This window comes from Dromaius novaehollandiae, chromosome 1, assembly GCF_036370855.1.
Source record: "Dromaius novaehollandiae isolate bDroNov1 chromosome 1, bDroNov1.hap1, whole genome shotgun sequence".
NCBI classification, from domain to species: domain Eukaryota; kingdom Metazoa; phylum Chordata; class Aves; order Casuariiformes; family Dromaiidae; genus Dromaius; species Dromaius novaehollandiae.
The window spans coordinates 35931296-35947314 of record NC_088098.1 but is presented as its reverse complement, the minus strand read 5'-3'; the positions used below and the strand labels follow the sequence as shown (position 1 = coordinate 35947314).

The window sequence follows — 16019 nt, the reverse complement described above, 5'->3', positions numbered from 1 at the left end:
TACTGCTGCTTAGAAATGTAAGCAAAGAAACTGCTTCTTGTTTGACTCCTACTGAGTTCAGCAAAATATAACTTCATGACTGTCCATTCTTTGTAAATAAAAGGGATTGTATTAAGAAAATGCTTGATCCCAACACTAGTCTCCCCTTTTAAAAGGAACACCCACAAGACCTCAAATGCTGCCTGCTCTCTCAGATGAAAACAGGCCACCCTCTGAACAATGAATATAAACCAAAATATTAAGTGCTCATCAAGTCTCACTATTCATTGTGTACTCTGACTGAAATAGGGGTCCTGGGTACAGAAAAGAAAAAAAGAGTTCATATAGTAAATGTCATAATACAGACACACAAAGTATCAGAGTAAATGTTGCACCAGCAATCTTTATTCTGTCATTCCTTAACTTCTGAATGCTGGATTTTGCAACTCTACTAATATTTTTTCAATCCTATATTCAGTGTATATGCCAAAATATCAGGAAGAAGATGACGGTGTAAACAGATTGACACCCTATCAATTCTCCTGAGACACCTCAATCCTACATGTAGTACGAGATTTTACGTAAACCTCTGTGAACACAAATTGATGATACTTCAAATAGAAAAATGAAAATATCATATTCAAAACTATTCCTTTGTACTTCTAACCATATTAAAATTAGAATCATGGCTGAGATCTGCAAAACAGGGTGGAGAAGGTAATCAAAAATCTTATATTAAAATTAATTAAATTCAGAATTGATGAAAATATTTGTCCATGAATTCTATTTTGTTAAAGAAAAAATGTTTAATGGAAATGTATCTGTTTTCATGACCCTTTTCTGTGAACATTTTTTGAGGACATTCCTGGGCAGAGAGAGAAAGAAAGGAAAAGAGAGAGAGAGAGAGAGAGAGAAAGACTGGCAGTCCAACCCTAACTGAAAACCTGAGGGTTCCTTTAATCCCCAAAGAGCTCCTTTGTGAATATGTTTGGAAGGTTTTATTTTCAGTGCTGTTCAAAACAAAACAACATATTAAAACCTCAAGAATTGTTCAAAAATGGACTTGTCCTCTGGTCAGCTCAAATAAAAACCCTCGCCTTGCTTTGAAAGTCTCTACTAAGCCATTTGACAGTCTCGAAAATGACAGATCTATGCTGGGAGAACATTTCGGCACTCATCTCCGAGGTTTGCCCTTCCCACTGGCCTCAGACTCCAGTCCCTCTGGTCTCAAGCTCATTCAGACACTGGAATTGCCTGGTGGGATTGTGGCAAGTAGTAAAACCCTGGTGTGCCGTTGATCTCAGTACACACAGACCATATAACATGGTGGTGGTGATCTGCCAGCAGCCAGAAGCAAAGACCGTTTACCATAAGCTCCATTTTCTGCGGAAGGTCCAACGCAGTGTAAGATGCATTTCCTAGTTCAACGTCAGTTAGTTCATACACATGAACCAGTATTCTTACCATGTTTCTGATATATGCATCATTGCCTTGTTTCAGGACTATTTTGACTTTCAGGAAACTTTTTGAGCTAGCTATGGCTACTTATATGTTCAACTAAAGTCAGCTGAAGTACAAGTACCAGGTACTTAACCCTATTGACATTATTCAGCAATTAAGTCAATACCGCTTTTCTGCAAGCAGCTCAGTTTTCATTTTCCTTTCCCATAGTCTTTGCAAAATGTCAAACGATAGTAGGCCCTAATTCTCCATGACCTGTGCCTTCTGTCATCATTTCCATCAGTACCAAATGTATTGAAAATGCTACTTCATCACTTTTGCACATGCTTCAATTACTTTCTATATGTAAATGACAACACAGGGCAATGCAGAACTCAGTCTAGAGAATCTAGAATATTGATTAGAGCCGAAGGAGAAATCAATTACACCTCTATAGTTCTGTGAAGAGAGTGGAGTAAGGATTTTTTCCATGTAAATCTGTCCTGAAAAGAGTATAAACACAGGAAGAAAAAGATCTTCAAACAAGACTAAGCAGCAATATCATGTTTCAAACAGTTTTTATACACATACAGGGCAGGGGCCTAGCAACTCACTAAAATTTTGCTTTAAAATAAGGTAGAAGGAATTCATGATGACAAAAATAAGGAGTATATAATATCAACTCAGATTCTCCTTCGAGTTTGGACCATTATTTAAAATGATCAGAGGCAAAATAAAGACAAGTATTTTCTTCAGTTCACACGAGAACTTGCTAACATTGCAGTCTTACAAAATGCCTATCTGCCACCATGAGGCTAAGAACTGTACTCTGAGTCTGTAAGCCAGCAATCACATTAGGCTTGTATTGTATTACACTCACAAATGTGATTGCCACTTTGAAATAATACCAAATGCTGGAGCACAACACATGTGTGACTATTAGGACATGATGGAATAATCTACGTTCAAAGGAGGCAGTTACAGGAAGTGGCAACTTCTGAATGATCAAATATGCATATCCATGGCAATCTACAAGCAATTTTTGTAATGTACAGTGCAATTTTGAGTATTAGCCCACAGCAAGAAAGCTTTAAGGGCCAAATAATTACCTGAACAGTCCAATCTTTGATCAAAAACAGAGTTCTTCATGCAGCTGGGCTTGCACAGGAGCAGTCTGGGAAAGCCACAGAAGTTTCTCAGTGTGTAATGATATGGGCAGGTTGAGGATCCATAATCATCCATTAAAAACCCAGTAAAAATACATACAAATTGAAAAAATGCAAGTCTTACATCAGTGGAAAGCCAGACACTGGGCAGAATGGTTCCTTCATGGGGAGAGATTTGAGGACCATGTGAGTGCAAGCAGGGTTCAGCCATCACTGACTAACTGGAATTGTTAGTGAATCTTTAAGAGCATATCTTTGACTCTTCAGCCCTTACACATGCTCCCAAGCTAACTTTCCCAAGTCAGACTTGCCTATGAATCATATTTCTCACTATGTGCTAGTGGAAATAGGAGCCTTCTCCTCCCTTTTCTCCTGAAATCCCACTGACCTACGCTACACACAGCCAGATGATTCAGACTGTGTCCTGAGAAGTGGACTTGTGCACTAAAGGTTAAGCTAGTTTAATGCAGAGGCTCATTTATACAAGTAGATAGTAAAATTCATCTACAAATACATAGTAAAATGCTTTGGGCTTCCACATATGCTCATAATCAGTGGTGGTAAGGGAAATTCAGGCGTTAGGATATCACGGACTGTCATCCAACAGAAATACAACTTTTTAATAATCACTACCATAGGTAAGATTGTTGATATATCTTTGCTCTAAAATATCTTTTTATGAGCTATGAAAAATAATTAAAAGTAAATGAAAACAATGGACTACAGACATGCTTTCAGTTATGCAGTCCGTCAAGCTTTGCAATGCATGTGACATTCAATCTTACCATCTATTGTGGAGATTTGAAAAGCTCTCTTGAAATGAATGCATCCTTTAAGTCATCTTAATTTCGTGACCTCCTTACCATAGGTTTTCCTGGGAAATAATTCTTTTTTTCTAGTGTATTTTCAGGCTTCCTGTGTGGGAGACTACCAAAATGTATTAATAATGCAATTGAGATGAGGATGCTGGACCTTCAGCATTTGAAAACCTCATTCCCAGTGGAGAATTTCATATGATATTTACACAGTTATATAGTAACAAGATAAAAATGAAGAAATTTGACCCCCAAGATTTGTCCTGTTCTGAAACTGGGACTGAAAATTGTTCCAATCTGAGGCTTGCTCAGATATCAGTTTGATTCCTGATGAGCATGCTTAAGGCTGCTGTAACACATGTTGGTTTGAAACACCCATTCCAAGGATGCACCAGGAATGCAGGAGACCCAGCAAGGCCCTCTGCTTGAACCGTCTTTTCTAAGTATGGGTTTGACTGTGCAGGAAAAATGTTATCCTTAGGGAAGCACTTAGGAAAGTGGTTACCCTTAGGGAAGCACTGTGGTAGCAAAATGATTCTTCTTACACAATTTAGGTTAAGTACAAAGCACTCTAAGGCAAGGAATTAATAAAAGTATTTTAAAATAAGTAACATTAGAAGAAGCTTAATCAAAGAAAGGTTCAATCGACGGACAAAATTAAAGCTAGCTTGATCTTTCTCACTCCATATCAAAGCTTGACTATTTCTATAGTTTTCTAATCATTCCATGAAACATGAATTTGAAAAAAAAATTATCGGATGTTAACAACAAGTTTTTCATCCTGATTTTTGATTTTCTGATAGGATTATTCATGACCTCCAATAAACTGACTTCAGAGGTTGAGGACTGGAAGATTCTTTTTTGCAGGTTATGTCTTGTTAAAGGCTATTCCTTAGCCAGCCTCCATATCCACCATGGGAGTAGCTTTTCTCTCTGGATGTTCATACATTTGTGAATATAAGTTATTATTTCCAATGCTCGTTTGTGCAGCCTACTGAGTTTGTAAGTGCTAATTGCATGAAGATAACCTTAATAAGTTTTCTGTTATGACAGGTTGCCTTGGAAGGCTCGTTTGGCTGGAGGAACTATTGAAATGTTATCACTTTCCATTATAATAAGCAATAGCACTACTTAGGACTAAGCCTGGCAGAAATTTCTATTTTTGAAATAGCATTATATTTCGCTAATTTGTGTTTAATTGACATTTATAAAACTGCTTGACAAATGCTAATTAATCTGCAGTTAAATACAGCATTATTATCCCCATACCACTAGTGGGAAAGAAAAGTTACAAGATGTCACATCTGGCCTGTCTCTAAGGAATGAATCATCACCAGAACTGAGGCACAGCACACAGCTCTGTCTTCTGAGCACAGCTGATTCTTCTGAAGAAACTCTCTGGTGACCTGTAGTATCACATAGCTACCTGCCTCTTGCCAGCAGTTCACTTTACATGTCCCCTCTAAGTTGCAGTTGCATGATGAGTGCCGGCTGACCTAAGGTACGCTCTTGCCAAAAAGCATATTCTCACCCTCCTCGGGCCATCTAGGCCTTCTGCTCCCTCAGCCAGAGCCAGTGCTTGTACGGGCTACACGGTCAGCTCGATTAGGGAGCTGAGTCAGGTGAAAATGAAGAACCTTGGGTTTGGGGGGATTTTTTTTGTGTATGTGTGCGTTTGCTCGGTTAGCTTCCAGATGTACCAGTTCCTTGATCCAGCTGACCAGATGTGTTGCATGCTCACACTGGAAGAAGGGAGGCAGCAGGCTTGGGTGCAGGGCTGCCTCTCTCAGGCACAGCTCAGTTTTAGATTGGTTTAAGCTGGCCATGAAATCATACCCTTATCTCTAGGAAACGGAGCCTCACAGAGCTATATGGTTTCATAAATGATGGTCTAACCATTATATAGCAAGTACAGCTTAACCCAAGAAAATACTTGCTAACTGCTTTCAGTGAGGTCAAGCAAGCTGCATATTTGCTTAGTGCATTACTAAACATTCATTTTTAAACAGCTGATTGGAAAATTCAGAGATATTTTATATCTGAAAAGCTCTTTCTGTATTTCTCTCCCAAAAGAAAAAGTTTCATTCATAACATCACTTTAGAGCAATATGCACTTTTCACTAATAGATTTCAGTGCATACTGTTTACTTGGTTGTGTAAAGGCCCATTATGCATAAATCAGTGCAGAGAAATGAGGATTTTTTCATTACACAACTAAGTTTTCCCAAAATGCCTTAATTTCTTGTTCATGAAATGGCACCATTGTTTACTTGAAACAGATACATTGATTAAGTGGCCTGGAGGGATTCTCATTTAAAGAGCGAGACTAGCCATCATTGTCAGTAAGTGTTGCATTGTTTTTGACAACAGCAATTATTTTTAAGAAGATATTTTGTTCAGAAGATAATTAGCCAAAAGAACAAAAAACTATTCCAAAAATTGACAACTTTTCCAAATGTTGGAAGCTCACATTTGTCCAGTTTTTGGGACAAATTTCAGATTACTCAGAAGTATTGCTTAATATCAACAAGAAATCAGCTATGAAGAATCTCTGTAATTTCCATGGTATTAACTGAAATGCATTTCACAAACAAAATAGGACAACTGACAGGACGCTATGCTGACATCCCAAACTCCTCAAATTCAATTATCCTGGGATCAGATTGGCAGGGTGTTAGTGAGAAGAAAGATCACTCTCAGTCCCTTTCACCGTAACACCCCCCATTGATCCTCTCAGTTGCTTTTCTCCAACAACAGTCTCCACAACCCTTCCACCTTCTAGCCCCTTTTCTTCAGCCTCCAGTCCTCCCACTGAAGTCTCCAACACTCCCATGGTCATCTCCTACCTTTCCTTTTTTCCCATGTACTTCCCTGAAATCCATCAGACCCCAACCCACTGAAATTCCCACCAAACCTGCCTGGATTTCCCCATCCTTAGTCCTTTTCCCTACAAACCAGGAATGCATCATGCCACTGATGCAAAATTAAGTTTTGCCATTCCAGGGGTAAAGACAAAATAATTTATCGTCAATTAAATTTAATTTTGTGTGTATTACTGAAAGGGCATGTGTAAGCGAATTTAAGAGAGAAAAATAAAGATAAAACTAAAACATTTTCCAATTACATTACAATATCCAACATACAACACTCAAGACTCTTGAACTAGTCCATGTTCGTGTGCTTTCAGTATCTAAATACAAACAAATGCTTCAGTCCACTGTGGAGCAGAACTGACCTGTTCCACCATAACACATGGCAACGTGTTGTCATGTGGTAGCTCAAAATCTCTACTGTATGCAGAATTTTCTGTTTGCAAGATTGGAATAGCAAGCGGTTTGTCAGGCAGCTAGTTGTGGTTCCAGATTTTCCAGCTAATTCAGTGCTTGTCTGGACAACTCTAAACTATACCAGCTGCTAATAGTCCCCCTTGGGATCATCTTCTAATTGTAGATTACCAAACTCAGCAGGGCATCCTTTTTTTCTCCTGGGGTAATCCTTGTATTGGGATGGAGGGGAGGAGACAAAACCCAAATATGTAAGCCTCAGCTGAGAATTGCCTGCACGGTACAGACAACTAATAAGCTGGTGAATGCTGAACCATTTCTGTCACTTTTGTGCCCTTTGAGGCAGAGACTTTAACTTTCACCATACTAAGAAACAGCTTGGTAGCTCATCACTGTGGATAGTATACGCCAGAATGTCTTCATTGCAATTTATTTGGGTGATTGGTATCTGGATTTATGCAGATGTGAAGTCTTATCAGATTCATGTGTCTGTGTCATCACTTGTGCCAAACTCACTTATCTGGTCCTTCTTACTTGAGAAAGCCTTTAGCCCAAGTCTTTCCCACACCAGAAATCTGATTACCAGGTTCTTAGTGTTCACACAGATGCAAAGAGTTTCAAGTTGTGGTCTGTAAGCCTAGAACATTATTTCACATGAGAAAGCTTTAATAGTAGAGATGATCCTTCAAAAATTGAACTCCTACTACTGATATCTTTGTATTTCTCACCAAAAATAATATGAAGCTTCAACTATCATGTGGGACATTCACTTTTGTTACAAACCTTTGGAGAGTGCAGAAGTGCTATATGAAAGATGACAAAATACAGAGTAAGATTTCAAATCCCAAGATCAGCTTTGTGAATGGCTCTCCAAAATCACAAAGCCTTCCAGAAAATCTTTTTATTGCTGAGACCTAGTTTAAGTGTATGTCCATAAAGTGTTAGTCTTAAGGTGCTGCCTGTTGAGTGAAGATTTTTCGTACCTGTTGCTTGTGATCGGATTTTCTTACCCTGTCACTAGAGGGCAACGCGGCTACTCACTTCATTACACTACTTTGATCCACTCCCATGCAACTCTCCGCTGAAGTCCACAGGTGAAGATTTCACATCACATTTTGTATTTTCTCCCTACGAAACCCATGCTCAAGTGTCAGCTTTTATAGCTGTGTATGTGTCAGACAGTTTTAAATGGAACATCCTGAATGTTACTGGAAGGAGAACAATTAACATTGTTTACAGCAATAGGACTTCCGTTTATCCTGCTTCATTATATGGGTCATTGTCCATTGCAGCACTGAGAATGATAGAGAAAACAGTTTCAGTCTTAATATCTTAATATCTTAAATTTAGTCCCTGATTCTGAATGACCGATGTCAACGGGAGATCTAACACTGACTTAATTTTATGCCAGATTTGGTCTTAGGTACTGACTTTAACCCTCAGCTGCATATATCAGAATGTTATTTACCAACTTCCTGAAAAGTAGTTCAGGAATAACAGGTATCTCCGAGTTTTGTATTGTCATGTTACAAAGAAAACTGAAAGAAGTTTGTTAGGTTCTGTTTCATGTGACTCAAATGCCAAACAGGTTGACTTGTCCTAACTTGCAAATACCTGGCATGGAAACAATCTATCATTTTGAAGTGTTTTTGTCATTCCTAAATACAGTCATGGTCTCACTTCATCTTGACTATGATGGATGCACTAAAGGGTGGTGTAATTTCAGAAAGACATAAGGCTGCATGATTGCCTATTTTCAAGGGTGATTTATTTCACTGAGAGTAAGTTTTCAGAGCCTCTTGTCATTTTATCATGCTGCCAACACTACCCTCCTCTGGCTTAGTCATAGTTCTCTGATTTCTTATGATTATCATGGGACGGTTTCCAAGTATGTGTATGTTGCATTACCAGCTGAATATATTTTCTTCCCTGCTTACTCAAATGGTGTCTCCAAATCATCTTTCAAGGAACCTATAGAAAAAATACATATATTCAAGTCTCACAAATTCAGATGTGTATCTCACATAATTGACTACTACCTCCTGTTTCTCTGCACGACTTCTCTCCATGCACAAATGCAAGTAACTGTAGCCAACTAATAATGTTTTTTATAAAGAAGGTATTAAACATCCATATTTAGATATTACAGGAATTTTCCTTGGTGATAGGTAAGAATGGGCTGCATCAGTTTATGAGAGAGAGGATATGGCAGGGGCAGAGTAGCAGAGAGAGCGGCTGTGGGGCTGTCCTCTCCCCAAGAGTGCCATGATAGAAGGAACATTATTCAGCAGCATCCTAATATTCTGGATGTCTGTTCAACTGAGTAGCCTTATACATTGGATATACATCCATATATATATCCTTATCATATCTAATATGTCACATATGATACAGAAGTTCCTCCCATGAGCTAAAAATACTGGAAAGGTCTGAATGCAGATATCTTACCTCCATTTTTAGATGTATATGTTTTGATACATGGGATACTATAGTTATTTGTGTTAAAACAAAACTTGAATTTTTTCTTAAAGCTTTGGGGGAAAAATTGTGATAACTTTTTGCTTTATGTATGCTCATACATTCCTTTGCTTCAATACCCTTTCTCTGTCTTTGAGAAACTTCAGAAGATGATACAGGAAATCCTGCTGCAGTTAATCATGAAAAATGCCACTTTACTTTCTCAGAAGACTTCCGCAGAACCTACAAGATGTTCTGTTCAAACACCCAATCATATCTTCATATTTTAAAAGAAACGCTGGTGCTATTCTACTTTTTGTTGCTCAAGGCCAGCTTCACTGACTTTCTTCTCTTAGTCCTCTTCAATCTTAAACTTACAAAAGTCAGTAAAAGGTGATGAAAAAGGTCTTAGTGATGAATCCCAAGAATAGGATATCCCCAAGGCAATTGTGGTTACTGAAAAACAAGAGCATTTAATTGCGTACACACAATCCAGCCCTTCCAATAGATGAATTCAAGTCTGCTGAAAACTCGTCTGAAAATGCTTGGTGGAGATTTTGTAAGACTTGGGCAGCTAAATCCTCACCGGAGTCTCTGCACCCGGAGCACGTTTTTGCCCCCAAGTGCCAGGTGCTGACCCCTGATGGCCCCAGGAACACGTGGAGGCCAGGTAAGAGTAGTGCTGTGATGGGTGAGAGGCAGCAGGAGCTGGGTAGCAGTCACGCAGCCTATTAGGGGAAAAGGAGAAAGAGGAGGGGGGGAAAAAAGGAGGAGGGGGGGGAAAAAAGGAGGAGGGGGGGGAAAAAAGGAGGAGGGGGGGGAAAAAAGGAGGAGGGGGGGGAAAAAAGGAGGAGGGGGGGGAAAAAAGGAGGAGGGGGGGGAAAAAAGGAGGAGGGGGGGGAAAAAAGGAGGAGGGGGGGGAAAAAAGGAGGAGGGGGGGGAAAAAAGGAGGAGGGGGGGGAAAAAAGGAGGAGGGGGGGGAAAAAAGGAGGGGGGGGGGAAAAAAGGAGGGGGGGGGAAAAAAGGAGGAGGGGGGGAAAAAAGGAGGAGGGGGGAAAAAAGGAGGAGGGGGGGGAAAAAAGGAGGAGGGGGGGGAAAAAAGGAGGAGGGGGGGGAAAAAGGAGGAGGGGGGGGAAAAAAGGAGGAGGGGGGGGAAAAAGGAGGAGGGGGGAAAAAGGAGGAGGGGGGGGAAAAAAGGAGGAGGGGGGAAAAAAGGAGGAGGGGGGGAAAAAAGGAGGAGGGGGGAAAAAAGGAGGAGGGGGGGGAAAAAGGAGGAGGGGGGGGAAAAAGGAGGAGGGGGGGGAAAAAGGAGGAGGGGGGAAAAAAGGAGGAGGGGGGAAAAAAGGAGGAGGGGGGGAAAAAGGAGGAGGGGGGGAAAAAGGAGGAGGGGGGGAAAAAAGGAGGAGGGGGGGAAAAAAGGAGGGGGGGGAAAAAGGAGGGGGGGGAAAAAAGGAGGGGGGGAAAAAAGGAGGAGGGGGGGAAAAAGGAGGAGGGGGGGAAAAAGGAGGAGGGGGGGAAAAAGGAGGGGGGGGAAAAAGGAGGAGGGGGGAAAAAGGAGGAGGGGGGAAAAAGGAGGAGGGGGGGAAAAAGGAGGAGGGGGGGAAAAAAGGAGGAGGGGGGAAAAAAGGAGGAGGGGGGAAAAAAGGAGGAGGGGGGGAAAAAGGAGGAGGGGGGAAAAAAGGAGGAGGGGGGAAAAAGGAGGAGGGGGGAAAAAAGGAGGAGGGGGGGAAAAAGGAGGAGGGGGGGAAAAAAGGAGGAGGGGGGAAAAAAGGAGGAGGGGGGAAAAAAGGAGGAGGGGGGAAAAAGGAGGAGGGGGGGAAAAAAGGAGGAGGGGGAAAAAAGGAGGAGGGGGGGAAAAAAGGAGGGGGGGGGAAAAGGAGGGGGGGGAAAAAAGGAGGGGGGGAAAAAGGAGGGGGGGGAAAAAGGAGGAGGGGGGAAAAAGGAGGAGGGGGGGAAAAGGAGGGGGGGGAAAGGAGGAGGGGGGGAAAGGAGGAGGGGGGGAAAGAGGAGGAGGGAGAGAGAGAGAAAGGAGAGAGGAAAAAAAGAGAGAGAGGAAAAAAGGAGAGAGAGGAAAAAAGGAGAGAGAGGAAAAAAGGAGAGAGAGGAAAAAGAAAAAAGACTGTGTTGTTTTTTGAGCAACTTTCCCTGTGAATCGAAACAACCACCAAGAGTCAAAACGGGAACTTTTGCTGCTCGTTTTTTTTTTCCCCAGATCCCCCTTCCTCCTCCACCCACGCCATCACTTCACGCGGAGCAAAACGAGGCAAAACCAGCACGAATTCGGCAAACGCGGCAGCGCCGTCGCGGCCACACCGTGCCCCTCTCCCCGCCCCCGGCAGCGGGGCCCGGCGGGGGCGTCTGAGCGGCGGGGCCGCCGCACGCCGGGGCCCTCCATGCCCGCGCCGCGCACAGGGACACGCGGGTCGGGCCGGGGGGTGGGTGCCGGTGCCACCGCCGCCACCGCCGCCGCGCTGCCAGGGCTCGCGCAGGTGAGAGCCGTTGGCGGCGGGCGGGGAGGCCCCTCTGCCTGCGCTGGGCGGGCCGGGCCGGGGGCGCTGAGTGGAGGAGGCCGGCGTCAGTCAGCGGCGGGGCGAGGCCGGCCAGCGGGACGGCGGCCCCCGCCCGGCGCCGCGGCTCCAGTCGTGGAGAGCGGCGGCACCATGCGGGCGGCTCTCGGGGTAGGAGCGGCCGTTGGGGGGGCGGCACCTGTTCGCGCCGCCGGCGGGGGGCTGAGGCGGGGGAGGGGGTGGCGGCGGTGGCGGCGGCGGCGGCTGACCCGCTGCCCCTCGTTCGCAGGACGTGGTGGGCGCCCTCTGCCTGGTCTGCCTGGCGGCCGCGCTGGACTTCAGGTACCACCACGCCGAGGAGCTGGAGGCGTTCCTGCAGGAGGTGCACGCCGCCTTCCCCGCCCTCACGCACTTGCACAGCATCGGGCGCTCCGTGGAAGGTAGGGGGCCGGGGCGGGCGCCGGCTCCGCGCTTTGACCCGGGACGAGCTGGGGTGAGCGCTGCCCGCTGGGCCCGAGGAGAGCCGCCGTGCACCTGAGCGAGGGGCTCCGCTGTCATGTAGCGTGTTACATCGGCAGCTGGGACGCGGGTTCTCCCCGCGCCTCTCTCGGGATTTGGGAAAGCTCCCGAGCGGCAGTTGCAGAAACAGGGCTGTCTTCAAAGAGCTTAAAAATATTGGGTGATGCTGTTTGCTGGGTGTCGGTGCTAGGTGGGGTTGTAATGTCTGTTTTCTGACTTGTGAGTGTGTTGAAAATATGCTTTTTTTTTTTCCTTCTTTTTTTGGCTCTATTATTCCAGCAAATCCGGACTGAGTAGAAAAAGGTTTCCAAGTTTCCTAACAAAATCAGGTCTTGCATTTTTAAATGAAGAAAGGGACTTCAGTCTCAAACTCTTGAGGAAAATATACCTCGATCAATAATCTCTCTTTTTCTGGCACTATGCTGTTATTTTTAATTAGTCTTCCTATGTTTGGTACAGCCTTAAAATAATTTAAAGAAAAGGACACGGCTCATTTTTTAAAAGAGATTAGCAAGTTTAATATTTATTAGCACTTGCATACTTTAATAGACATCTGTCTAGTCTTTAAGAAAAGAAAGTAGATTTCAGTTCAGAAGAGTATGAAGTACTTTATGTAGTACTATATGAAGTATAAAATATGAATGATATGAAGTATAAAACTAGACTGAGAAGTTCACTTCATTTGTTAGAAATGTCATCTGTTCCTCTAATCCCATTTCATCTAAATTCACAAGACTGAAGACAGTCATGTCGTCTGTAATGAAATCTGCTTCCTTCTAAGTGGAGGGTAGCATGAAGAACACTAGCAGTCTCATCATTACTTCCTTCTTGTATTATTCTGTGTTTGGGTTTTTTTTAAATTTAATACAGTTGTACTTGTCTGGGACATTTTTTAGTTAGGTATCGGACAGCTGTCATCTTGCTGTGTGTATGTGCTCTTGTCTCTGTACGTGTCTGCACTCACTTTAAAGAAAGTCTCATTATGTGAAGATTCAAACTAGACAAGGAATCTTAAAGTTTTTTAAGTTCTTCTTGGTTTTATCAAAGGCAGAATCATATTTGATCATGTTATTCATCCACACAAGAGAAGGCTACTCCCTTTAGGTATGATTCCCTTAAGTACAAACTATTAATTATCCACATTTTCATATTTCTGCCTTGAGGAGACTTAGCTGACTTTTTTTCTTTTTTAATGATAGGGCTAGATTTTCTCTTCTCTGACACACAAACTTTGCTGGCTTATATTTGTGAACCTAAGGTGAAAATTTTCATCTAACCTGAGAAGCTGGAATTTTGTCTTGTACCTGTCTAGGCATCTAGGCTCCATTAACTTGAAAACAAAATTCATTAAATGCATCATGCTGAAATGCATTCATGAAAATGCATCTTCTCTTACTTGTGAGTGAGCAGTGCCTTGAAACTTTATTCAGATTTTGGTGTACTGCCTTCTGCTGTGCTTAACTGTGTGAGGAAAGGTACTTATTTATGATAAGAAACAGAAATGAGTTTAAATATTTAAAAACTGAAATCAGTATAATTTAGGAAGCTGTCTCTTGAGCCAGTGACATTACTGGTATGGTAATCACTGATAATAAAAATTGGTGAATTTGAGTGGTGCTTTCCACAGATTAGTTATGGAGGACTTACTCCTATAAAGCCAGTACATGTAATGTGAAATGTAGGTTGTCATTGTTGTTGGCTTGTGTATACCCGGCGCTCTGCAAGGATTTAGGACCCACTCTTATCAGCCTAAATGTGGAGGGCAGTAGGGATCTGTGTATCACCACTTCACAGGGGTGTGTGAGGGGGTGTGTGTAGCACGGATATCTAAAAGCTGCCACTGCAGGTCAGAAGCTTCATGTGCTCCAGGCAGATCTTGCAAGGTCCGGAGGCCATCTAGTTCAAGCTCTTGTTTGAAGCAGGGCTAACTTCAAAGTTAGATTTTTGTTGCTCAGGGCCTTCTCCACTCAAGTTTTGAATATCTGCAAGGATGGAGATTCCGCGGCATTGCTATTTACCTGATCCAGTGCTCAACTGTACCTTCATTGGGGAAATTTTTTAATTTATATCCAATCAGAATTTTCCTTGCTGCAAGCTGTGACCTGTCTCTTCATTGTGCACCTCTAAGAAGAGTCCACATTCATCCTCTCTATAATCTATAATAATGGAAGGTTGCATTTGAATCATCCTCTGGGCTAAATAAACCCACCTCCCTCAGCCTCTCCTCAAATGTGATAAGCTTCAGCCTCCTCCTCATCTCAGTGGCCCTCTGCTGGACTTTCTCCAGTGTATTGATGTCTGTCTTGTAACGAGAAGCCCCAGACTGGACACAGTTCTACAGATGTAGCTTCACTAGTGATGAGCAGAGGGGGATAATCACTTCTCTCAACCTGCTGGCTTATGTTCTTGCTGATGCAGCTCAGCATCCAGGTTGCCGTCTCTGCTGCAAGAGTATGCTGCTGACTTGCATTCAGCTTGTTGTCATCTGAACCCTCAGCAGAGCTGCAGACTAGCCAGTCAGTCCTCACCCTGTAGAAGGATGGAGTTATTTTTTGGGCTGATAATCCCAATATGGGGTTATTCTGTCCCAGCTACAGGACTTTCCATTTGCCTATGTCAAACTTCCTGAGGTTTCTGTTGGGCAATTCCTTCAGCTTGTCAAGGTTCCTCTGAATGGCAGCCCTGTCCCCGATGCTGATGTTGAACAGTATCCGCACCACTCTTGTCCCTTGAGGAATGTTGCTAATAATCTGCTGTCAGTTGGATTTTGAGACCTTGACTGCTAATTGCTCAGTCCAGCAGTCTAGCCAGTTTCTCACCTTGCTGTAGTCTGCCAATCCAGTTCATGTTACCAATTCGTTGACAAAGATACTGAAAGATGCTGTAGGAGATAGTGCTGAAAGCCTTGCTAAGGTCAAGGTTGAAGTCATCTGCTACTCTCCGTTCAGCTGCTGAGGCAGTCATTTCTGCATAAAAGGTAATCCGTCAAGTGTGATTGGCCATTCATAAGTCTGAGATGAGATTTACAAAGTGTGTTTGTCTGGCATATGTGTACTGTAGCAGCAATGTACGCAATGGAACCAGTACCAAGAGTCTCACTGGAAAGCAAACTAAAAGATGCCGGATCTGTTATATCATGATTTACATCACTATATGGAAATTCACAATTCCTCTATCAGATTACTGGCAAGTGTGAGTTCTAGACTGACAACTGCCCATTCAGGCTGCCGAGCTGTGTGTGTGTATATACACACACACACACACACACACACACACACACACACACACACACACACACACACACACACATATATATATATATATATATATGTGTATATTTGTAAGCTGTTATTTGGGCACCTCACTTGCCAAGCTATCATCACGAAACAAGGGGAGAGGAGGTTCTGTAAAAGGTGTAGCCTGCTGAATGACAAAGCTAAGTGTTACCTGTGTGGTCTAATTTAGTAAGTAAGTGCAAACCCCTCAAGAGTGAGTGATGCGTATATGTTTGTGAAAGACCATACTACCTGATGTGGTCTATAAACAGGTGGGTAGTCCAGCAATTTTCCTAATGCTAAGAGAATAGCAGTGCTTCAGTTGCTTCTGACAGGGAATACAAACAGGATGACAGGACTTCTTGATCAGTGGCATCAAAGGTAATAAATCCACAGTAACTGGCAGGGATATTTGGCTCACACAGGCAGATCATCAGACAGCGTTCTAGGATGTCTCACTGCATGACCAGTGCTGGACTTCTCTCCACAAGTATCCCCTGAAACTTGGTGTTGGCAGAACTGATTCTGTCCACAGGTTAGTTGACAACCTTGGGAAAAAAGCAAGGCTAGCAGCAGA

At 43.1% G+C, this 16019-nt stretch overlaps 1 protein-coding gene across 2 annotated transcripts in view; it reads left to right on the top strand.

The window, feature by feature from the left end:
• Positions 1 to 9647: 9647 nt before the first annotated feature.
• Positions 9648 to 16019, top strand: part of CPM (carboxypeptidase M) — a 36581-nt gene continuing 30209 nt past the window's right edge. The window contains exons 1-3 of one of the 2 annotated variants that reach the window (XM_064508893.1): positions 9648 to 9811; positions 11354 to 11630; positions 11938 to 12088. In XM_064508893.1, coding sequence (XP_064364963.1) covers positions 11535 to 11630; positions 11938 to 12088 — 247 coding nt within the window. In that variant the 5' untranslated portion in view covers positions 9648 to 9811; positions 11354 to 11534. Of the gene's footprint in view, positions 9812 to 11353; positions 11631 to 11731; positions 11820 to 11937; positions 12089 to 16019 lie in introns of those variants that run through there. The other variant, XM_026100419.2, reaches the window with a different exon arrangement.